The following is a 23,604-nucleotide window of genomic DNA, read 5'->3' as shown; positions in this document are numbered from 1 at the left end:
CCCTGCCATGGGCAGGGACACCTCCCACTATCCCAGGTTGCTCCAACCTGGCCTTGGACACTTCCAGGGATCCAGGGGCAGCCACAGCTTCTCTGGGAAATCCATTCCAGTCCCTCCCCACCCTCCCAGACAGCAATTCCTTCCCAATATCCCATCCATCCCTTCCCTCTGGCACTGGGAAGCCATTCCCTGTGTCCTGTCCCTCCATCCCTTGTCCCAAATCCCTCTCCAGCTCTCCTGGAGCCCCTTTCGGCCCTGCAAGGGGCTCTCAGCTCTCCCTGGAGCCTTCTCTTCTCCAGGTGAACCCCCCCAGCTCTCCCAGCCTTTCAATAACAATCATTATTCTGAACATATTATTTGGACGTATGACTATTCACCAATAATTATTTGGCGCAGACTCATCACGAGCTGCTTTTAATCGGCACCAAATAACCCCAAAAAGTCAATCCCCGGCCGTTCCTCCCCACAAAGTGTCTCGCCCCCACTCCCGCCTCCTCCTGCCGCCACCTCCGCGCCGCCATCACGGCGTCACCCCAGAACTACAACTCCCATCATGCCCCGCGGCGGGGCGCCATCAGGGAGCCGCTGAGGCGCGGCGCGAAGGCTGCCGGGAGTTGTAGTCCCGGCGGCCGGCGGGGAGCGAACTACCGGCGGGCGGAGGAAGCGGGGGCGGCGGGGCCGGGGCCGGGAGCGGGGCAGGATCCCGGGATCGGGATGCGGGGGCGGCCCGGGACGCGGCCTCGCTGCCCGGAGCGACATCATGCACCCGGCCCTGGCGGTGGGGCTGGTGTTCGGCGGCTGCTGCAGCAACGTGGTGTTCCTGGAGCTGCTGGCCAGGTGCGGGGCCGCGGGGAGGGGTTGGGGGGGCGAGAAGGGGGATATGGGGCTGGAATGGGATCGGGATGAGCGTCCCTGGGATGGGGACAGCACCGGTCTCAGGGTTTGTCAGGGGAGGAAGCAGCAGCGGTGCCAGGGCGGATCCAGGACATTATGGGGGGATTTGGGATGGGGGCGGTACCTGGGGCTGATCCTGAGCGGTCTTGGACCATCCCCCTCCCAGCTCGGGGGGCATTCCCAGATCTGGGGCTCCTCATCCATGTGCCAGCAGAGCCTGGTTGTGGATCATCGCCTGGTCCGATGGGTTGTGGGGGGGTTTTGGGGTTGTCCCCCTTGGTTTGGGCCGTGTCATTGACCTGCCCTGGCACGGGGGGTCTCACGGTCTGTCCCCAAAGCATCCCCAGCCATCCCCGATCCCGGCCAAGCCGCAGCTGGAATGCCAAGGAGGAGACGTGCAGGAGCTGCCTGGGAGGTCCCTGGGGACAAGCCGGGAATGTTTTCCAGCTGGGAATGTGATCTTTGGCAGCCGCGAAGCCACCGCGCCAAGGGCAGCGCGTCCCCGGGGCGCCGGGAGGGGACGGGAACCTGCCAGGTCGGGGGCTGGTTTTTTTGGGAATTTCACCTTCCCCACCCCGATGTGAGGGATGGCAGGGCTTGGGAATGGTAAAGGGAAGGTGGAAAGGCCTAGACCTGACTGGAAAAAAGTACTGATTGAACGGGTTCTGAAATCACAGGCAGTTGGGAGCCGCATCCCCTGAACATTCAGTGCTCTGTTCACTTCAGGCTTTCAAAAATAGCCCTTTCTTCCAGCAATATCCCAGATTTTTTAAGGGAAAAAGGGAGTGCAAAAGCCAGCAGGGGGGAGCCCAGGACACGGGTACCTTCACACAAAGTTGCACAGTCACTGGATAAACCAAGAAGCAATTCCTGGAGTTTGTCTTTCAGGGATTGCTCCAACCTTTTCCTGCCTGGCTTGTGTTGCAGCACCAGTGACAGAGGAGGAATGAACCCTTTGGAAGTGAAGAAAGCTTTGGATCTGGCTCCAGCCAGACCTTAAAACGTTTGGCCCTGCTCAGAGCCTGAATTAGGTGTCTAAACCCCGGCAAATTCCAGGAGTCCAGTTGCAGACATCAAGGAAAAGCTGCATTTCACACACAGATTATTCTTAAGCGTCACCTCTCATCCACTTTGGAAATTCCTCTCATCCACTTTGGAAATTCCTCTCATCCTTCCAGCTCAATTCCTGTGCCCTTTCCTTGCCCTGGGCACCTAAATTGGGGTAACACCGATTATTTCTTTGGGTTTTGGTGCATCTGGAAGGAAAAGTTCCTCCTGCAGATGAACATTCCCATGAAAAGCAAGGCCCTGGAACAGGATCACAGGAGAAGGCAGGGACCAGACTGGGAGTCTGGTGTGGAAAAACAGAGGTGTTTGGAAGAATTTGACTCGGGATTTACGAGGAAAGAGTTAAGGAATGAGAACTGTTTAGTCTGGAGCTGCCTGAGAAGAGACAAAAGGCTTTAAACCTGGGTGAAGTGGCTGCAGAAACAAGGAGAGAAATTTCTCTGCTGGACTGTGGAGGCAGAACAAGTCAGGGGCTTGAATTGCTGGGAAAGGGGTTTAAAACAGGCCCAAAAAATCAGATTTTCTCCCTCTCAGTGTGGGTTTGGAACAGAGGGAGAGCAGGGAAAGTCCTTGTCTGGAGCATCTTATCGGTTGGCTACGGCTAAAGCAGACCTGGGGGTGATAAATCCAGGTTTTTTGGCACCTCTTTCTGTGCCTGAGGGTTGTGAGGCAAAGAATGGGCAGATAAAGGGCTTTTTTATCTCTTTCTTATCACTTCCCACATAACCCCATGTGCCAACACTTCCCTGATAAAGGGAGGTCACGTGCAGGGATCTGGGAATTGGGAGGAAGCAAAGTCTAGTGCCTGGAAATGGATGTTATGGAACCCAGAAACTTGGATTATTCCAGGTTTCCACCTGCTTTGTGTTCCCTGTTTGCAATCCTGGAGCCTCTGGCTCCGGTGTCTCTCCTCCTCAACCTCTCCTGGAAGTTTCCTGGACAATTAAGCCCTGAGGAATGTGAGGATTGGCAGGAAAAATGCCGGGAGAAGGTGCCTTTTCCTGGTTTTCCAGTTAGTGCCAGCTCTTGCTGCTGCTTCCCAGAGGTCCAGAGGAAAATTTGGAGGAGACAGCTTGGATATTCCTGTTCTCCAGTGCTTGAATCCTGCAAAACCGTGTCCAGAGCCAGAGCCTTAACATGTGGCAGCTTGTTCCATGAGGAAGTTGTGTCCTGGTGCAGCAGGGTGGGGATCAGGGCTCCGAGTCCTGCGGCTTCTCCGGGAAATCCTTGGCTCGGTTCGTGTCTTGCACCGCAGAAAGGGGGAAGCAGTTCCTCAAATCCCTCTGTGTCCCACGAGCTCCCCGATTACCTGACAGTGTCACAGCCTCCCCTGAGCCCTACCTGATTCCCTGGGAATGCTTCCCTGCTCCCTGGAAGCTCCTTAGGAAGGAGGCAGAGTCTGCAGCTGTGTGCAGGGAGGGTTGGTTTGGGGTCAGGCTGCTCCAACCTTTCCTCTTCCCACGGAATAAACACAACCCCGAGGGCGTTGGTGGCACAACCCTTTGGGGCTCCTAGATGAGCTGGTTTAGGTTCCTCCTTGATCCTACAATCCCTTTTTTTGGCATGCAGAAAAACAGAGGAGAGCAGGGAGCTCAAACTTCCCGAGGGAATGGAGAGCAGATCCAAGCTCTTGGTCACATATTTTGGGATGGGGCACGGGCAGAATGTGGACATGGACCTGACCTTGGCACTTCCCAAATGCAGTGGGAACAAGGAATACCAGAAATCCAGGACTGGACTCATGTTCCTCCTGGCCTTGTAGGCAGGGAGAGAGTCCTTCCAGAGCCACTTCCCTGTGGGAAAGAGGGAGATCCAGTTCAGTGGATGTTGCTCATCCATGCCCTGTGTCCTGGTGGGATGTTACACAGACCAGTTTTCTCTTTCACTTCCCGAGGGATTCTCCACTCCCTCCCTCTTTGGGAATGTTTGGGGAAGGGATCCCTGCACATTATCCCCAAGTTCTGTGGGATAAACACCCTCAGGGAGGTGTTTATCCAGGAAACCCTGGACAGGTAAAGCCACAAAGCCTCTTCAGGCCAATTCTCCCTGTGGGATAAGGAGCTGTTTTCCCGCTTTTCTTGGAACCCCCTGTTCTCCATGGCCTTCCTCCTGGATTTCACATTACACAGACCAGTTTTCTCTTTCAGTTCCCGAGGGATTCACCACTCCCTCCCTCTTTGGGAATGTTTGGGGAAGGGATCCCTGCACATGGATCCCTTGTTCCTCCTTGATCCTACAACCCCCTTTTTTTGGCATGCAGAAAACAGAGGATAACAGGGAGCTCAAACTTCCCGAGGGAATGGAGAGCAGGTCCAAGGTGTTTTGGGATGGGGCACAGGCAGAACAGGGACACTGAGCTGACCTTGGCACTTCCCAAATGCAGTGGGAACAAGGAATACCAGAAATCCAGGACTGGACTCATATTCCTCCTGGCCTCGTAGGCAGGGAGAGAGTCCTTCCAGAGCCACTTCCCTGTGGGAAGGAGGGAGATCCTCTGCAGTGGATGTTCCTCATCCTTGCCCTGTGTCCTGGTGGGATGTTACACAGACCAGTTTTCTCTTTCACTTCCCGAGGGATTCACCCCTCCCTCCCTCTTTGGGAATGTTTGGGGAAGGGATCCCTGCACATTATCCCCAAGTTCTGTGGGATAAACACCCTCAGGGAGGTGTTTATCCAGGAAACCCTGGACAGGTAAAGCCACAAAGCCTCTGCAGGCCGATTCTCCCTGTGGGATAAGGAGCTGTTTTCCCGCTTTTCTTGGAACCCCGTGTTCTCCACGGCCTTGTTTCACACTCCTCTTCCTTTTCCATGCCCGCAGGGAGTTTCCAGGATGTGGGAACATCGTGACCTTCTCCCAGTTCCTGTTCATCGCCGTGGAAGGTTTTATCTTCGAGGCCAATTTTGGGAGGAAGAGCCCGGCCATCCCAATCAGGTACAGTGCATCCCAAACTTTTGCTGGGCAGGGATTATCCCTGGCTATCCATGATCTCCAAAAGCCTTTAATATAAAGTGGCTTGTCCACTTATCCTGCCTCAATCCCATCCATCCTGCAGCCACGTTGAGAACCTGTCAGGCCTGATAAAAACATTTCTTGGGAATTCTTGATAGGAAATCGCCCTCAGATCCTTCCCTGTCAGAGGCACAGGGGAATATTTTCCACAGGGAAGAGTTTGCTGTGGTTAAAGAGCTTTTTTTTTAAAGAGAGTTTTCCTGGAAGTTCAACGGATCATCTCCTTGTTATTCCCTGGGAGCTCCTGCTCTGCTCCAGGCCTTTCCCTGCAGCCCAGGATGGTTCCTGAGGTGTCTCCCAGCATTCCAGGGTGGGAATTTTTGCCGTTCCAGGTACTATTTGATCATGGTGGCCATGTTCTTCACCGTCAGCGTGGTGAATAACTACGCCCTGAACCTCAACATCTCCATGCCCCTGCACATGATCTTCCGCTCGGTGAGTGCCGCCCTTCTCCCGCTTTTCCTCCTCTGGAATTCCTCTTCCCGTGGCCTCTCCCTGCTTTGTGTGTTCTGCCGCCTCCTCCTTCCCCAAGGCCACCAAAATCCTGGGAGAAATCCCACATTCCAACCGATTGGCAGGGAAAACAAACCGGCTCTGAAGGCTCGGCTCCAGTTCTCCCTCTCACCTTAAATTCCAGGGAATTCCAGCTTAGCGGATGGATGAGGAAATTCCAAAGGTGGGCGGGAAGTGACGGTGACGAAACCAATCCCAGACTCTGGCTCTCAGCCCTGGATTGTGGCCAGAGGGATCCCAGCTTTCCCTGGCACCACACACATGGAAACACCATGTCCTGGTGTGGGATTCTTGGTGGAATATCCCGTTCCTGAGAGCCTGGATTTGGGATTTGGCCTGGCGGTGTCCTGACCATCCCATTCCAGAGAGCCTGGATTTGAGATTTGGGATTTGACCTAGTGGTGTCCTGACCATCCCATTCCAGAGAGCCTGGATTTGGGATTTGGCCCAGTGGTGTCCTGACCATCCCATTCCAGAGAGCCTGGATTTGGGATTTGGGATTAGGCCTAGTGGTGTCTTGGACATCCCATTTCAGAAAGCCTGGATTTGGGATTTGGCCTGGTGGTGTCCAGGATGTCCCATCCCAGAAAGCCTGGATTTGGGATTTGGCCTGGTGGTGTCCTGACTATCCCATTCCAGAGAGCCTGGATTTGGGATTTGACTTGGTGGTGTCCTGACCATCCCATCCCATTCCAGAGAGCCTGGATTTGGGATTTGACCTGGTGGTGTCCTGACTATCCCATCCCAGAAAGCCTGGATTTGGGATTTGACCTGGTGGTGTCCTGACCATCCCATCCCATTCCAGAGAGCCTGGATTTGGGATGGTGACTCCATCTCTGCCCTGGGCAGCTGTGCCAGGGCTGAACAACCCTTTCCATGAAGAAATTATTCCTAATATCCAATCTAAACATCCCCTGGCATAAGGAGAAGCTGTTTCCTCTCATTCCCACCCTGTCATTCTTCCTGACCTTGGATTTCTCTTGGAGTTTTGGATTGAGTTTGCAGTGTTTCCATGGGATGGGCATCCCAGTCTGGGGAATTCTGTCCTGCTGACCCTCTGTTTTGTTTTTCCCCTTCCTTTCCCAGGGTTCCCTCATAGCCAGCATGGCTCTGGGAATCATCATCCTGAAGAAAAGGTAAATCCCAAACTTTCCTCTTATCATCAAGGAATGCTCTGGTAAATCCCAAACCTGTCTCTCAAATCCTCAGGGAATGTTCTGCCATTGACTTAATCCTGATGGGGGCTTCAGACCTTCCCTTTTCCTGTTAAGTATTCCTATTTAATGGTGGGAAAACCGGGATACAGAGGTGTTCCTGGAGTAGAGGCTGGAATAGCTCTTCCCTCTGCATTTCCATCTCCTGGTCCTGGATGGAGCTCTCCAGGTGAGCCCATCCCATGGGAACAGTCCTGGATGGAGCTCTCCAGGTGAGCCCATCCCATGGGAACAGCCCTGGATGAAGCTCTCCAGGGTGAGACAGTCCTGGATGGAGCTCTCCAGGTGATCCCATCCCTGGGGCAGCAGCTCTTTCCCCCCAGCTGTCCCGTAGTCCCTCCTCCATGGGATCAGTCCCTCACGGATGAGCTGCCCTGGGTGGGTCCCCACAGAGGCCATGAGTCCTGTCCAGGAAAAACCTGCTCCGTGTGGGCTTCCCTCTGCTGGGACCTGCTCCATCCTGGGCCTGCTACGGGTCACGGCCTCCTTCCTGCATCCCCCTGCTCCATCCTGGGCCTCCTTCCTGCTCCTTCCTGTTCCATCCTGGGCCTCCTTCCTGCTCCTTCCTGCTCCATCCTGGGCCTCCTTCCTGCTCCATCCTGGGCCTCCTTCCTGCATCCCCCTGCTCCATCCTGGGCCTCCTTCCTGCCTCCCCCTGCTCCATCCTGGGCCTCCTTCCTTCTCCGTCCTGCTCCATCCTGGGCCTCCTTCCTGCATCCCCCTGCTCCATCCTGCTCCATCTCCATCCTGGGTCTCCTTCCTTCTCCATCCTGGGCCTCCTTCCTGCCTCCCCCTGCTCCATCCTGGGCCTCCTTCCTGCATCCCCCTGCTCCATCCTGCTCCATCTCCATCCTGGGCCTCCTTCCTGCATCCCACTGCTCCTCCTGCCCCTCCTCCTGCCCCACCCTCAGGCTCTGCATTGCTGGTCCCATGTTCCCACTCCGCTCTTCCCTGGCTGGAATTCCTTCTGCCCCACAACCTTCTGTTCCTAAATCTGTTATCCCAGAGGCGTTCCCGTCACTCCTGATGGGCTCCGCTTTGGAATCCCGTCCTGGAACAGCTGGAATTGGCTCCATGGGACAGGGGGAAGCTTCCAGCAGCTTCCAAGAGAAGCCACCCCTGGAGCCCCCCCTGCTACCAAACCCCAGCCCCAGAACCCCAGTAGAGCCCGTTATCCCAGATTTCTGGGAGAGCAGGAGCTGAGCTGGGTCGCTGAGGTGTCTCCTCTCTCTTCCCTGGGCAGGTACAGCGTGTCCAAATACACTTCCATAGCCCTGGTATCCCTTGGGATCTTCACCTGCACTTTCATGTCTGCAAAGCAAGTGGTAAGGACCGGGAAAGAACCCCAATCCCAGCTCTGACCCTCGTTATTCCAGCCCCTTCCTCATAATTCCCTTTGCCTGAGGGAGAGACAAAGTGTCTCCTCCCTCTAAACTCACTCCCTATAAGCTCTTATTCCTGGTTTTATTTCCCTGTGCTTTAGAGGGAAGGAATGCACACAGAAATTAATTATAAATGCCTTTTTAACCTGCTTTTTGCTCAGAACAAACCTCTTTTTTGTTTGTTTGTTTGTTTTTTTGCCACAGAGATAACAGATTTTTATCTGGGTTTTTTTCCCTTACTCAGGAGTGGGTGAATCCTAAATAAAACTCGGCCGTCTTCACTCTTTTTATCCCAGAAAAGATGGTTGGCTTTCAGGCAGGGATTTTTCCAGACCTTTGGTTATCCAGCCTGTGTTTGGAGAACAGGAAGGAGGGAGGAAATCCAGGAATCCAGCCCTTGGAGCTTCTCTGGCTCAGCACCCTCGGCCTCATCCTGGCAAGGGATGGCACAAACATGGCCCAAAGTGCTGCTCCAGAGAAAATTGGCTGCACTTAATCCAGCTCTGGGAGGTTGGGAATGAAAAACTGGGCTGTCAAACCTCCAAATTCCCTGGCATTTAAGGGCTTTTAAGGCTCTGAGAACGTCTGGGGAAGGGCTGGGTGTTAATCCAGGATTTGGGATAGAGCTGGGGCAAAGGGGACTGAGTTAATTTTCCCTGAATTACAGGGAAAGAGGGGAGGCAAGTCTGGAGCTTTATCCTCCTCAGACAGCACCTGTAGCCTGCTTTCCTTAAGGAATTGACCACAAACCAGGTTTTAGGCCTGGTTTTAGGCTTGGCCAGAGCCCTTGTTCCTCCCTGCACGCTCATCCCTGAGATGGGCCCAGAGGAACTCGTGAAAGGGCTGGTTTGGGGTATTTCTAAGGGAGTTTTACCCTGCTCTGTCAGCAGCTTTAGCCTGCTTTCCTTAATTTATTGACCACAAATCAGGTTTTAGGCCTGGTTTTAGCACCTGAGCAGGGTTTTAGCCCCCAACTGGGCCTCAGCCAAAGCACTTGTTCCTCCCTGCACACTCATCCCTGAGATGGGCCCAGAGGAACCCATGAAAGGGCTGGTTTGGGATATTTCTAAGGGAGTTTTACCCTGCTCTGTCAGCACCTTTAGCCTGCTTTCCTTAATATATTGACCACAAACCAGGTTTTAGGCCTGGTTTTAGCACCTGAGCGGGGTTTTAGCCCCCAGCTGGGCCTCAGCCAAAGCACTTGTTTTTCCCCGCACACTCATCCCTGGGATGGGCCCAGAGGAACCTGTGAAAAAGGGCTGGTTTGGGAGCTTTCTAAGGGAGTTTTAGGCCTGGTTTTGGGCTTGCCCAAAGCTCTTGTTCCTCCCTGCTCACTCATCCCTGGGATGGGCCCAGAGGAACCCTTGGAAGGGCTGGTTTTGGGAGCTTTCCAAGTACCACTGATTGTTTTTGTGATGGGAGAATCCCGCCTTTTCCCAAGTCAGGGCGTTTCTTTCAGAAAATCTGCTTTTTGATGGACACTGAGCCTTGCTTTTGCCAGAATCTGGTGAAGGGTGGGAAGCAAATGGTGCCAGGGAAGCAGCTGTGGGGAATGTGAGACCTTGGGATTCGCTTGGAACACGAGACATGAAGAGAGGTCCGGGTGGGACGTGGTGGTGACTCTTGTGTTTCTGTCCAGGCATCCGACTCCAGCCTGAACGAAGAGGATGGAGTCCAGGTTTTCCTGTGGTGGCTGCTGGGTGAGTGCCAGGATAATTCCTGGAATATTGGCAAGACTCAGCTTTTGATGGCTTCGATTCCTCTGCCCGCTGTACCCGACAGTAGGGCTGCTTCAGGTGTTCCTTCAGCACAGAATTCCACGGAGGAGGCTTTAAAATCTGCCCCTGGAGTCCAGTTTTATACCTTTGGGGGCTCTTTGGGAAAGTCTGGGATTGATATTTTGTCAGGAGAGGCCAAAACTATCCCTGGTACCCACCAATTTAGGGCCAAGCCTGTTATTTTTAAGAGGTCTCTTGGCACGTTTGGAATGAAACCCTTGTGTCTCTTTGCGTCCCAGCCTTGGGAATAAAACTCTTGTGTCCCAGGGGTGTTCCCAGTTTTCCGGCTTGGCTTTTTTTTATCCCTGGAAAGCCAAACTGTGGGAGTGTCCAGGCCATTCCCTGTTTGAGCTGTGCTTCCCTTGCAGGCATCGCCGCCCTCACCTTTGCCCTCCTCATGTCTGCCAGGATGGGGATTTTCCAGGAGACTCTGTACCAGAGGTTTGGGAAGCACTCCAAAGAGGCCCTCTTCTACAATGTGAGTCCTGCTGGGCAGCTGGAGCTGCTCCAAGAGTCCCTTTGGCTCCCGGCTGGCGCGGATCCAGAGGAGGGCTGCGCGCTCCCATCCGGCTACGCGAGGGCATTTTTCCAGGCTGGGAATTGGGGTGGATTCCCATCACCTGGGGTGGATTCCCATCACCATGGCTCTGTTCTCTCCCCAGCATGCCCTGCCACTCCCTGGATTCCTGCTCCTGGCCCCCAACATCTACCAGCACGCCGTCCTCTTCAGCCAGTCCGGTGAGTTGGGCTCGGGGATCCTTGGCCTGGACCTTCCCATCCTCTGGAAAATGCTCCGGGAATCTTTCAGGCCAGCAGTTGTGCATTCCAGGCTTGGAATATGCAATCACCTTGGGATATGCAAGCCTTTTGAGTTTTCAGGAAGGAATTGCTGGCTGGGAGGGTGGGGAGGGGCTGGAATGGATTTCCCGGAGAAGCTGTGGCCGCCCCTGGATCCCTGGAAGTGTCCAAGGCCAGGATGGATCCTGGAGCAACCTGGGATAGTGGAAGGTGTCCCTGCCCGTCTGGATGACCTTTAAGGTCCTTCCAACCCAAACCATTGGGATTCCAGGATGAAATCCCAAGTTTCTCACTAATCCCCACACACAGACCAAGCCAGATCACTCATCCTTGAGGAGACCCTTGGGAAAAGGAACGTGGGAGTTCAAAAATGGGAATAACAGGAGCAAATCCTCCTGGACCTGCTGGGTTTGGGGTTGCTGGTGCCACTCAGGCTTTGCCACCTGAGCACTGTCAGGGTCACACACCAGATTCATCCGGGTTGGGCACCACAAGGATGGAGCTTTTCCCTTTTAAAGCATTTTTCCTTTTAGCCTGTTCCTTTTCCCATCTTCTGTTCCTCATTTCCAAGAAGAAACATCTGCAAAATCTCTTGTATTTCTCATTTACCACATGAACAAGAGAACTGCCCAAAAAATCAAATCAGGAACAAGAGAACTGCCCAAAAATCAAACCAGGAACAAATTAACTCTCCAAAAATCAAACCATGACCAAGAGAACTCCCCAAAAATCAAACCAGGAACAAGAGAAGTCCCCAAAAAATCAAACCATGAAAAACAAGAGAACTGCCCAAAAATCAAACCATGACCAAGAGAACTGCCCAAAAATCAAACCATGACCAAGAGAACTGCCCAAAAATCAAACCATGAAGAAGAGAACTCCACAAAAAATCAAACTGAACAAATTAACTCCCCAAAAATCAAACCATGACCAAGAGAACTGCCCAAAAATCAAACCAGGAACAAGAGAACTGCACAAAAAATCAAACCATGAATAAGAGAACTGCCCAAAAATCAAACCATGAACAAATTAACTGCCCAAAAATCAAACCAGAGAGAACTGTCCAAAAATCAGACCATGGACAAATTAACTCCTGAAAAATCAAACCACAAAAAACAAGAGAACTGCCCAAAAATCAAACCAGGAACAAATTAACTCCCCAAAAATCAAACCAAGAAGAAGAGAACTGCCCAAAACTCAACCATGAAGAACAGGAAACTCCCCAAAAAATCAAACCATGAACAAGAGAAGTGCCCAAAAAACCCAAGCCATGCCCAGAGCTCACTGTGCCCGAGGCAGGAAGGGCCTCCTGAGGCTGCAGTGAGTCCTGGATCGTGGTCAGTCCCGGGAATGATCCCTGGGATGGTGTCCCAGTGACCTTCTCCATCCCTTGTCCCCGCAGAGCCGTTCCGGGTGCCGGTGCTGGGGCTGACTCTGCCCATCATGTGGTTCTACCTCCTCATGAACGTCGTCACTCAGTATCCTTTGGCAGCCCTGCCAGCTCCAGGGGGGCACAGGAGGGGTGGGATGGGGGTGTGGAGTCCTTGGAGTCCCCCCTGTGCTCAGGAGCTTCTGTTTCCCCCTGGATTTGTGCATCCACACATTTATCGCGTTCCGTCCCAGCCCACCCCAGGTGGGAACTTCCCTCCCTCCCCACGCTCCCCATCCCCCTTTCCCTCCCGTTCCCAAATGTCCCTGGGTTTGTCCCTGGTTTGTGGGGCATCCTTGTGTTTTCCCCTGAATTCATGGGGTGTCCCTGCGTTTGTCCCTGGTTTGTGGGGCGTCCTTGTGTTTTCCCCTGGATTCATGGGGTGTCCCTGGATTTGTGGGGTGTCCCTGGGTTTCTCCCTGGTTTATAGGGTGTCCTTATGTTTTTCCCTGGTTTATGGGGTGTCCCTGGGTTTGTGGGGCATCCTTCTGTTTCCCCCTGGATTTGTGTATCCACACATTTATCACATTCCATCCCAGCCCACCCCAGGTGGAAACTTCCCTCCCTCCCTCCCTCCCTCCCTCCCCACGCTCCCCATCCCCCTTTCCTTCCCATTCCCAAGTGTCCCTGGGTTTGTCCCTGGTTTGTGTTTTCCCCTGGATTCATGGGGTGTCCCTGGGTTTCTCCCTGGTTTGTGGGGCATCCTTGTGTTTTCCCCTGGATTCATGGCTTGTCCCTGGGTTTCTCCCTGGTTTGTAAGGTGTCCTTATGTTTTCCCCTGGATTCGTGGGGTGTCCCTGAGTTTCTCCCTGGTTTGTGGGGCATCCTTGTGTTTTCCCCTGGATTCATGGCTTGTCCCTGAGTTTCTCCCTGGTTTGTGGGGCATCCTTGTGTTTTCCCCTGGATTCATGGCTTGTCCCTGGGCTTGTGGGGTGTCCTTGCGTTTGTCCCTGGATTTGTGGGGTGTCCTTATGTTTTCCCCTGGATCCGTGGGGTGTCCCTGGGTTTGTTTCCCCCTGGATTTGTGCGCCCACACATTTATCACATTCCATCCCAACCCACCCCAGGCGGGAACTTCCCTCCCTCCCTCCCTCCCCGTGCTCCCCATCCCCCTTTCCCTCCCATTCCCGCCTCTCCCCCGCTTCCCTCCATCCCGTTTTTTTCCCTGAGCCGCCCCCCCAGGTACGTGTGCATCCGGGGGGTGTTCATCCTGACCACGGAGTGCCCGTCGCTGACGGTGACCTTGGTGGTGACGCTGCGGAAGTTCGTGAGCCTCATCTTCTCCATCCTCTACTTCCGCAACCCCTTCACGGCCTGGCACTGGCTCGGCACCGCCCTCGTCTTCCTGGGCACCCTCCTCTACGCCGAGGTCTGGCACAGCCTGGGCTCCCTCCTGGCCCGCTGCAGGAGGAGGAGGAGGAGGAGGCCCAAGGAGGAGTGACAGGCCCAAGGAGTGGGTTTTTTTCCAGGGAATTCCCCCCTGAGGGGGGTGTTTTTATAGGAGGGGTTGGCTGGGCCAAGCTCCTGGGAATCATCGGAACCCAAACGCTGGGAACTGGGACGGATCATGGACAGATCTCCAACAGGGTTGTTTTGGAGAGTAGGCTTTTTTCCTTTTTAATGCTTCCAGCTTTTCCTCCTGGTTTTTTGGTTGTTTGTTTGGTTTTTTTTTTTCCCCCCATTGGAATGAGCCTTTGGAAGTAAAAGCTGACCTGGATTGCTGTTGTTGGCTCTTCCCAGCTTGGATCAGCTGGAGCTGTTGGGTGCCATCCTTTGACATCCCGCTGGCTGAGCCCCAGAACTGCTGGTTGGTTGTTCCAGTGGAAATTTTCCGGTGGAAATTCCAGGCCTGGCTGTTCCCTTGAGTCCTTTGTTCCATGTTCCCCCGAGTCCTTGTTCCCTGATCCCACCGCCTCTGCTGGAAGGGTGTTGGATACACCCAGAGCCTTCCAGTTTGCCCAGTGGATTTGCACTGGAAAATGGCTCGGGGGGTGATTCCCAAGCCACAGGATCCCATCAGGATGTCGTTGGGAGCCTGAGGAGACCAGGAAGGGGGGATGCCAAGGGGACAACAAGTGTCTGTGTCACCTTCTCTCAGGGAGCTCCGGAGCAGTCGAGGTGTTGCCCCGACACTTGCCCAGCCAGAGGAATCCTCCAGCTCCTCACTCCAGCTGGGTTTTCCTTCTCTTCCCACTTTCTCCCTCATTCCAAGTGTGTTCAGTGAGCTTTGTTCCCAGCAGGACCATGCTGAGCTCCTGGTGATCCCCAGGGATCCTTCCCAACCTCAGGGTTCAAACCTTGCCAAGGAATTCCAAGGCTCTTTGAGCTGAGCTTAATCCTGCTGCTGAGGGGGCTGCTTGGACTGTCCCTTCCCCCAGTTTTCCCCTTTTCCCATCCCTTGGGATCAGCCTTGTCCATGGCAGCGCATCCCCTGTCCCTCAGTGTCACAGTTTTCCCGGAGCTCCGTGTTCCCACCGTGGTGGAGCTGTCCCTGCTGGGCTGGGACACTTCAGGCATCCAGGATTTCAACCTCAGCCACATCCAGCTTGGAATTCCCTTGTCCCAAAGCCAAGGAGAGGGAAAGGTGGTTTAACAGCAAAGGAAAAATCCCAAAGTGTTGGAAAGGCCACTCGCCTTCTCCCACCCAGCAAATCCCTGAGCAGTGACACCTTTCCCAAACTTCTTCCCTCTGGTTTTTATCAGCTCTCTTGGATATTCCCCTTCCCAGCTCCTTGCCCACCCGTGGCCTAATCATTCCTGGGAAGCAGAGTGGGAATAAAGGGAAAGGCTCCTTTCTGTGCTCCAGGCACTGCTGTGTTCCTGGCACTGGTTTGGCCTCAATCCCAAAAATCCCCTGTGGGAAGAGTTCCCTCCATCCCAACCAGAGCCGGTGTGGGGTTGAGGGGACCTGCAGCTCCATCCTGAAATCCTGAAGGATTTTCCTCTTTTCCCATCCCTTGGGATCAGCTTTGCTGTGTTGCCAGCACCAGTTTGGCCTCAATCCCAAAAATCCCCTGTGGGAAAAGTCCCCTCCATCCCAGGCAGTGTGGGGCTGAGGGGACCTGCAGCTCCATCCTGAAATCCTGAAGGATTTTCCTCTTTTCCCATCCCTTGGGATCAGCTTTGCTGTGTTGCCAGCACCAGTTTGGCCTCAATCCCAAAAATCCCCTGTGGGAAAAGTCCCCTCCATCCCAGGCAGTGTGGGGCTGAGGGGACCTGCAGCTCCATCCTGAAATCCTGAAGGATTTTCCTCTTTTCCCATCCCTTGGGATCAGCTTTGCTGTGTTGCCAGCACCAGTTTGGCCTCAATCCCAAAAATCCGCTGTGGGAAAAATTCCCTCCATCCCAGCCAGTGTGGGGCTGAGGGGACCTGCAGCTCCATCCCGAGATCCTGAAGGATTTTCTCTCCCAGTTCAATTTTTCCTGAGCCTGGAAAACCTTTTAAGCGTCAACCATGGGATGTTTCCAAGGATTTTGACCTCGGCTCTCACTTCCAGCTGTTTGGTGGCTCCACAAGGACCCGGGGAGAGGGAAAACCTTTAATCCCTCATTTTCCTCCTCAAATCTACTTACAAAGAGCTTCAGCTCCGCCCAGGAGGTGGGAAAAGCCACAAAAATTTGGGACGAGGAATTCCAGGGACAGGGAATTTCCTCAGTGCTCAAAATCCCATAATTCCAAATCCTGGGCCAGGGATTTGAGGGAGTTGTCCCACGCTGTGCTGCTCCCAGGTGGAACTCACTGGACATAAACTCGCCGAGTCTCTCCTTCCATCGAGGAATTTGCGCTTTGCCCCCAATTCCCGCTTGGAATTTTGTGGGATTTGGGATTTCCATTTATCCGTGTGCTCTTCGCTCCCAACACATCCAACAGTTCTTTGTTGCTGCCAGGGGGGGATTTTTTTTTTTTTTGAGCTTCCCGGTGTGTTCCCGAATATTCGTCACCCTTGGGAATCATGGAAGCGGCAGGAATTCCCTTCCCGCCGGAGCCAGAATTAGGATTTCAGTCCGGGGGTTTTCCCCCCAAAATGGGGCTGCTGATTTATTGGGGTTTAAGGTTTGCTGGAGGGACCAGAGCAGGGGTTTTTTTTTAGGAGAGGCTGGAAAAGGGAGTCAAAGCATCTTTTGGGATGGTTGGGTTGAGGGGGGTGGTTTTTTTGGGATTTGGGGGTATTTTTGGGGGGCTTAGGGGGTATTTTTATTGGATTTAGGGCTTGTTTTTGTTGGATTTAGGGTGTAATTTTGTTGGGTTTAGAGGGTATTTTTTTGGCTTTAGGAGGGTATTTTTGTTGGGGTTTGGGGTCATTTTTTTGGGTTTAGGGAGTGTTTTTATTGGGTTTGGGGCGGTATTTTAGTTGGGTTTAGGACGTATTTTCATTGGGTTTAGGGGTTATTTTTATTTTGGTTTAGGGGGTATTTTTGTTGTGTTTAAGGGATATTTTTCTTCTGTTTAGGGGGTAATTTTGTGGGGTTTAGGATGGTATTTTTGTGGGGTTTAGGGGGTATTTTTATGGATTTAGGGCTTGTTTTTGTTGGATTTAGGGGGTATTTTTGTTGGGTTTAGAGGGTATTTTTTGGGCTTTAGGAGGGTATTTTTGTTGGGGTTTGGGGTCATTTTTTGGGGTTTAGGGGGTGTTTTTATTGGGTTTGGGGCGGTATTTTAGTTGGGTTTAGGATGTATTTTTATTGGGTTTAGGGGTTATTTTTATTTTAGTTTAGGGGGTATTTTTGTTCTGTTTAAGGGATATTTTTCTTCTGTTTAGGGGGTAATTTCGTGGGGTTTAGGAGGGTCTTTGGGGGGGGTTATGGGGTATTTTTATTGGATTTAGGGCTTGTTTTTGTTGGATTTAGGGGCTATTTTTGTTGGGTTTAGAGGGTATTTTTTGGGCTTTAGGAGGGTATTTTTGTTGGGGTTTGGGGTCATTTTTTTGGGGTTTAGGGGGTGTTTTTATTGGGTTTGGGGCGGTATTTTAGTTGGGTTTAGGACGTATTTTTATTGGGTTTAGGGGTTATTTTTATTTTGGTTTAGGGGGTATTTTTGTTCTGTTTAAGGGATATTTTTCTCCTGTTTAGGGGGTAATTTTGTGGGGTTTAGGAGGGTATTTTGGGGGGGTTTAGGGTGTAATTTTATTGAGTTTAGGAAGTATTTTTGTTGGGTTTAGGGTGTGATTTTATTGAGATTAGGAGGCATTTTTGTTGGGTTTAGGGGGGTTTTGAGGGTGTTTTTTGGGGTTTAGAATGTATTTTTGTTGGGTTTAGTGGGTTATTTTTTGGGGTTTAGGGGGTATTTTGGGGGATATTTTTGTTGGGTTTAGGGGAGTATTTTGGGGGATAATTTTGTTGGGTTTAGGGGGTATTTTGGGGGATATTTTTGTTTTGTTTAGGGGGTATTTTAGGGAATATTTTTGTTTTGTTTAGGGGGTATTTTGGGATATTTTTTTTGGGTTTAGGGGGTATTTTAGGGGATATTTTTGTTTTGTTTAGGGGGTGGTTTTGGGGGTGTTTTTAATGGGTTTAGGGGGTATTTTTGGGGTTATTTTTGTTTTGTTTAGGGGGTATTTTAGGGGATATTTTTGTTTTGTTTAGGGGGTATTTTGGGATATTTTTGTTGGGCTTAGGGGGTATTTTAGGGGATATTTTTGTTTTGTTTAGGGGGTATTTTTGGGGGTGTTTTTGATGGGTTTAGGGGGTGTTTTGTGGGATATTTTTGTTGTGTTTAGGGGATAATTTGGGGGGGTTAGGGGGTATTTTTCTTGGCTTCAGGGGTATTTTTGTTGGGTTTAGGGGGGTTCAGATGGGTATTTTGGGGGATATTTTTGTTGGATTTGGGGGGATATTTTTGTGGTGTTTAGGGGGTATTTTTGTTGTGTTTCAGGGGTATTTTGGCAGATATTTTTGTTGGGTTTAGAGGATATTTTTGTTGAGTTTAGGGAGTATTTTTGGGAATATTTTTGTTGGATTTAGAGGATATTTTTGTTGGGTTTAGGGGGTATTTTTGGGAATATTTTTGTCAGATTTAGAGGATATTTTTGTTGGGTTTAGGGGGTATTTTTATTGGGTTTAGGGGATATTTTTGGGAATCTTTTTGTTGGATTTAAAGGACATTTTTGTTGAGTTTAGGGGGTGTATTTTGGGGGATATTTTTATTGGGTTTAAGGGGTATTTTGGGAGGTTTAGGGTGTGTTTTTGTTCTTTTTTTTTAAAGCAGAATAAACCTGTATCCTCTTCAAAGCGTGTTGGTTTTATTTCTCCTCTCACACTTTGCTCTTGGGGACTGGAAAACCAACGGGGAATCCTGGAATCTGCAGCCATGGAATTGTTTAGGCTGGAAAAGCCCTCTGGGATCGAATCCAACCATTCCCAGCAGTGCCAAGGTCACCACAAATCCACAGGGATTTTAAATCCCTCCAGGAATGGGGATTCCACCCCTGCCCTGGGCAGCTGTGCCAGGGAAGTTTTTTTCCCCCCCCAATATCCCAATTTTCCCCCAGTTTTCTAAATGTGTATTTTCCCAATTTTATAAATACAAATTTCCCCCAATTTTATAAATTTTTACCATTTATTTTTTTAGTATTTTATAGTATTTTAGTATTTAATTTTTAATATTTTTCAGTATTTTTAGTATTTTTTTGTATTTTTTTAATATTTTAAAAGTACTTCTAAACTATTTTTAGCATTTATTTTTAATATTTATTTTTAGCATTTATTTTTAATATTTATTTTTACCATTTATTTTTAATATTTATTTTTACCATTTATTAGTAATTTTAGAAGTATTTTTAGTATTCTATTTTTTAGTATTTTTAGTCTTTAATTTTTTTGTATTTTTTAGTGTTTTATTTCTTAGTATTTATTTTTAAAAATTTGTTGATTAGTATTAGTATTTTATTTTTTAGCATTTATTTTTTAGGATTTTATAGTATTAATTTCTAGTATTTATTTTTTAGTATATTATAGTATTTTGTTTTAGTATTTATTTTTAATATTTTTCAGTATTTTAGTATTTTTATCATTATTTTTAATATTTTAAAAGTATTTCTAAAGTATTTTAAGCATTTATTTTTCATCTTTATTTTTAGCATTTATTAGTAATTTTAAAAGTATTTTTAGTATTCTATTTTTTTGTATTTATTTTTTAGTATTTTAGTCTTTATTTTTTGTACTTTTTAGTATTTTATTTCTTAGTATTTCTTTTTTAGCATTTGTTGTTTAGCATTCGTATTTTATTTTTTAATCTTTATTTTTTAGCATTTATTTTTTAGTATTTTATAGTATTATTTTTAGTGTCTATTTTTTAGTATTTTATAGTATTTTAGCATTTATATTTAATATTTTCAGTATTTTTTAGTAATTTTAGTATTATTTTTAGTATTTATTTTTAAGTATTCCTATTTTTAGCATTTATTTTTTAGTATTTATTTTTAGTATTTATTAGTGATTTTAAAAGTATTTTTAGTATTCTGGTTTTTTAGTGTTTATTTTTTCATATTAATTAACAATTGCATTCACATCAATTCAATGACATCAGAATGAAGGACAAAATAATATCAGAAAATAGAAAAACTAATTAACATTAATAAAATAGTCAAATGTACTTCACTCTCATTCAAATAAAAATTAAATTATTTCACAATTCAGTTCATATGACATCCGAATGAAGGACAAAATAATGCCAGAAAATAGGAGGAAAAATAATATTAAAAACTATTTAAATGTAATTTAAGCATCGGTTCCCCCTCAGCGTGTGGAAATCCAGGCACCCAGTGATGTCAAGGTAAATATCCAATGATCCAGAGGGATTTCTCTCCCACTAAAACTTGGGAATGCAGCCAGGTTGTCCTGCCAGCAATGCTCCTGAGGGCCTGAACTTGGAGGTTGAAACAATAAAATTTATTATTATTATTATTATTATTATTGTAATATCATTTAATAACATACAAATAAATAATAACACTTAAATGTGAATCAATAATGAAATATTCACTTAAATCATAAATTAAATAAGAAATTAAATAAGAAATTAAATCATAAATTAAATTAAAGAAGATGGGATGGTGCTTTTTGGCTTCACTTGGAATTCCTGAGGCTGGATAGGGCTGGGATTCCCTCCCCCTTTTCCACCTGGAGCCAGGATGTTCCCGTTCCCCCCGGGGGCTCCTGGTTTTCCCTCTTGCTCTGGATTTGAGCTTTTTGTCCCGGTTGTGTCCTGGCCAGAGGATCCTCAGCCCCCAGGGATGGGCAAGGACCTCCCGTGGGCTCAGAATTCCCAGGACAGGAAAGAAGGAAAGAGCTCCAGGAGATCCCTGACTTCGAGCAGGAAAACTGTTTGGGTTTTTTTAGGGATATGGGGCCACTGAATCTTCCTCATTTTTTTATTTTCTGAGCTGAAATCTCCTTTATTTGCGCGCTGGGATTTGTAGGAACGGCTGGAGGGGGGGTTCATCCTGCTGCTGGAATCTGCCCTGGGATGCAGCTCCGGCTTGGAGGGGTTTGGACCTGTGGATCCCAGTATTCCTGTGAGGAGTGAGAACACCTGGAAGCAGGGCTGGGGAAGGATTTTTGGGTCTTTTAGCAGCGCGTTGAGGCTTCTTTTAATTATTAATGGGGCTGGGATGGTGCTTTTTGGCTTCACCTGGAATTCATGAGGCTGGATAGGGCTGGGATTCCCTCCCCTTTTCCATCTGGAGCCAAGATGTTCCCGTTCCCCCCGGGGGCTCCTGGTTTTCCCTCTTGCTCGGGGTTTGAGCTTTTTGTCCCGGTTGTGTCCTGGCCAGAGGATCCTCAGCCCCAGGGATGGGCAAGGACCTTCCGTGGGGTCTGGAATTCCCAGGAGAGCAGGCAGGGAAGGGATTCCCAGGAGAGAGGGAAGGGAAGAAGGAAATCCTGTAGGAAAATGGCCCCAAGGGGGTGTGGATACCCACCATTCCAAGGGAATGATTGGAATTATGATCTTGGAGAGTTTTTCCTGCCTTAATGGTTCTGGGATTCTGAGCTGAGGCAGAGGTTGGGAATTTGGAATTTAGGAAATCCCACTTTTCCTTTCCTGGTCGTGTGGCCAAAACCTCTCTTTAGGGAAAGGGATCTTCCAGGAAATGGGAAATCCCGTAGGAAAATGGCCAATCCTCTAGGAAAATGACCCCAAGGGGGCGTGGATACCCACCATTCCAAGGGAACGGTTGGAATGATGATGGCGGAGGGTGTTTCCTGCCCTAATGGGATTCTGGGTTGAGCCGCAGTTTAAAACCACAACTCCTTGTCCTGCATCACTTTTGGCACCTCCACGTGCCAACCGCAGCCCTGATCCTTTGGGAATTGCTTTGGAGCTGCACCAGCACCTCCCGATCGGCCCCGGGGAACGGCTCCCAAGGCGAATCCAACGGGAATTCAGCCCATTCAGCCCCTTAACGAGGCATTTAGGAGTTGGATGAGGCTCAATTAGGCTCAGCTGTTAAACCTGAGTTTACGGATGTTTCCCATCCCCTCCACCTGCTCACACCTGGAATCTTTATCCCCCCTGGAAACATTTTCTCTCCCCCTCTTCCCTCCCTCCTTTCCCCGAGCCGGCCCCTTCCTTCCCAAACATCCCAATTATTTTATCATCGTTTTGTGCCCACGAGGTAAAAAAAATCTTCAGGTGTTTTTTTTTTTTTTTCCCCTCCTCCCTTTCTCTCCCCCCCTCTTCGTTCCCACATTCCTAAAGCCCCGTTCCCTCCTCTCTCCCAGCTGGAGAAGGGCTTGGAGGAGGGAATATTCCCGGGAAGCGGCCCCTCCTCCCTCCTCACAACTTCTGCTTCCCGGCGGCTCCGGAGTTTCCCCGGAGTTTCCCTGGACGCACATTCCCGGTTTTTGGGATAGGAGGGAAGCTCCAACAAGAGGCGGCTCTTCCCAGGTAAGATTCCCGACTTCCCGCATCCCGCTTATCCCTCTGTCTTGTCCGTCCAGGAATCGGCTTTTTCCGGTTTTTTTGTCCCCCTCTTCCCATTCTCGGGTTGGATTTAAGGGAAGTGTGGAGTGAAAGGAAAAAGGGATGAGGGGGGAGCAGCCCCCGGGATGCAAATGGGATTCCCATTCCCCCCATTCCCTGGGGGCTGTCTCAGAAGTGCCTGAAATGTCCCAAAAATTCCTTAAAATGGGAATTTTTTGGGGGGGATTTCGCTCTTCCCAGGACGGGAGGTGGCTCAGGGAGAGGTGGTGAAGGAGAGTTTTGTGGGATCATGGAATATCCCGAGTTTGGTGGTGCTGGGGGCAATGGTTGGAATGATGATCTCGGAGGGGTTTTTCCTGCTTTAAGGATTCTGGGATTCTGGGTTGAGCCAGAGTTTAGGAATTTTGGAGATCCCACTTTTCCTTTCCTTTCCGGTCATGTGGCTGAAACTTCACTGTAGGGAAAGGGATCTTCCAGGAAATGGGAAATGCTGGAGGGAAATGGGGAGGTCCTGGAGGGAAATGGGAAATCCTGGAGGGAAATGGGAATGTCCTGGGGGAAAATGGGAGTGTCCTGCAGGGAAATGGAAATGTCCTGGGGGAAAATGGGAGTGTCCTGGAGGGAAATGGGAATGTCCTGGGGGAAAATGGGAGTGTCCTGCAGGGAAATGGGAATGTCCTGGGGGAAAATGGGAGTGTCCTGCAGGGAAATGGGAATGTCCTGGGGGAAAATGGGAGTGTCCTGGAGGGAAATGGGAATGTCCTGGGGGAAAATGGGAGTGTCCTGGAGGGAAATGGGAATGTCCTGGGGGAAAATGGGAGTGTCCTGCAGGGAAATGGGAATGTCCTGGGGGAAAATGGGAGTGTCCTGGAGGGAAATGGGAATGTCCTGGGGGAAAATGGGAGTGTCCTGGAGGGAAATGGGAATGTCCTGGGGGAAAATGGGAGTGTCCTGCAGGGAAATGGGAATGTCCTGGGGGAAAATGGGAGTGTCCTACAGGGAAATGGGAATGTCCTGGGGGAAAATAGGAGTGTCCTGCAGGGAAGTGGGACGTGCTGGAGGGAAATGGTGCCAAAGGGAGTGTGGATGACTCCAGGAGGGGAATGGCCTGGAATGGGTGGATGTGGCCATTCCCAGGTCCCAGCAGCAGCAGGAATCACATCCCTGGAGTGTTTAAAATCCCTGTGGATGTGGCAGTTGGGAACATGGATGAGTGTTGGCCTGGGAGTGCTGGGAATGGTTGGAATGACGATCTCGGGGGGGGTTTTTCCTGCCTTAGTAATTCCATGATTCTTTGTTCAGCCAGATTTTAGTGCTCCCGATCCATGGAATTGTTTGAAGTCTGTCGGAATAATCCCAGTTGTGCCTAAGTAAAGGGGCTTCCAAAGAGACTGGGAACAATCCCAACCCCTTTGGATTGATCTGGTTTTTCGGGATCATTTTGCACCTCCGCTTCCAAAGGGAGCATCTCCTCCTTGGGAATTGTCCCTCCGGTCGCTCCCAGAGATTCCCGTGAATTCCAGGAGCGTCAATCCCTTCGTATTTATTTACCAAACCAGCTTAAAATCCATATTTAAGGGATTTAGAGGGAATTGC

General features: G+C 49.9%; 1 protein-coding gene across 1 annotated transcript; it reads left to right on the top strand.

Moving 5' to 3' along the window:
- Positions 1-671: 671 nt before the first annotated feature.
- Positions 672-13,808, top strand: LOC116786597 (UDP-xylose and UDP-N-acetylglucosamine transporter-like). The gene is made up of 10 exons (XM_032687308.1): positions 672-837; positions 4,781-4,894; positions 5,305-5,407; positions 6,572-6,621; positions 7,943-8,024; positions 9,721-9,781; positions 10,228-10,337; positions 10,522-10,597; positions 12,060-12,135; positions 13,269-13,808. Exons 1-10 carry the CDS (start codon positions 761-763, stop codon positions 13,525-13,527), a joined length of 1,008 nt encoding a protein of 335 aa, XP_032543199.1. The 5' UTR covers positions 672-760; the 3' UTR covers positions 13,528-13,808.
- The last annotated feature ends 9,796 nt before the right edge of the window (positions 13,809-23,604 follow it).

This window comes from Chiroxiphia lanceolata, chromosome 5 (genome assembly GCF_009829145.1).
Source record: "Chiroxiphia lanceolata isolate bChiLan1 chromosome 5, bChiLan1.pri, whole genome shotgun sequence".
Taxonomy (NCBI): Eukaryota; Metazoa; Chordata; class Aves; order Passeriformes; family Pipridae; genus Chiroxiphia; species Chiroxiphia lanceolata.
The sequence above is the reverse complement of the archived record's forward strand: the minus strand, read 5'-3'. Positions and strand labels throughout refer to the sequence as shown.

Coding starts and splice junctions, on each gene's coding strand:
- LOC116786597 (XM_032687308.1), top strand. CDS start 761: ATGCACCCGGCCCTGGCGGTGGGGCTGGTGTTCGGCGGCTGCTGCAGC. Junction 4,895..5,304: donor AGCCCGGCCATCCCAATCAG/GTACAGTGCATC, acceptor TTGCCGTTCCAG/GTACTATTTGATCATGGTGG. Junction 6,622..7,942: donor ATCATCATCCTGAAGAAAAG/GTAAATCCCAAA, acceptor TTCCCTGGGCAG/GTACAGCGTGTCCAAATACA.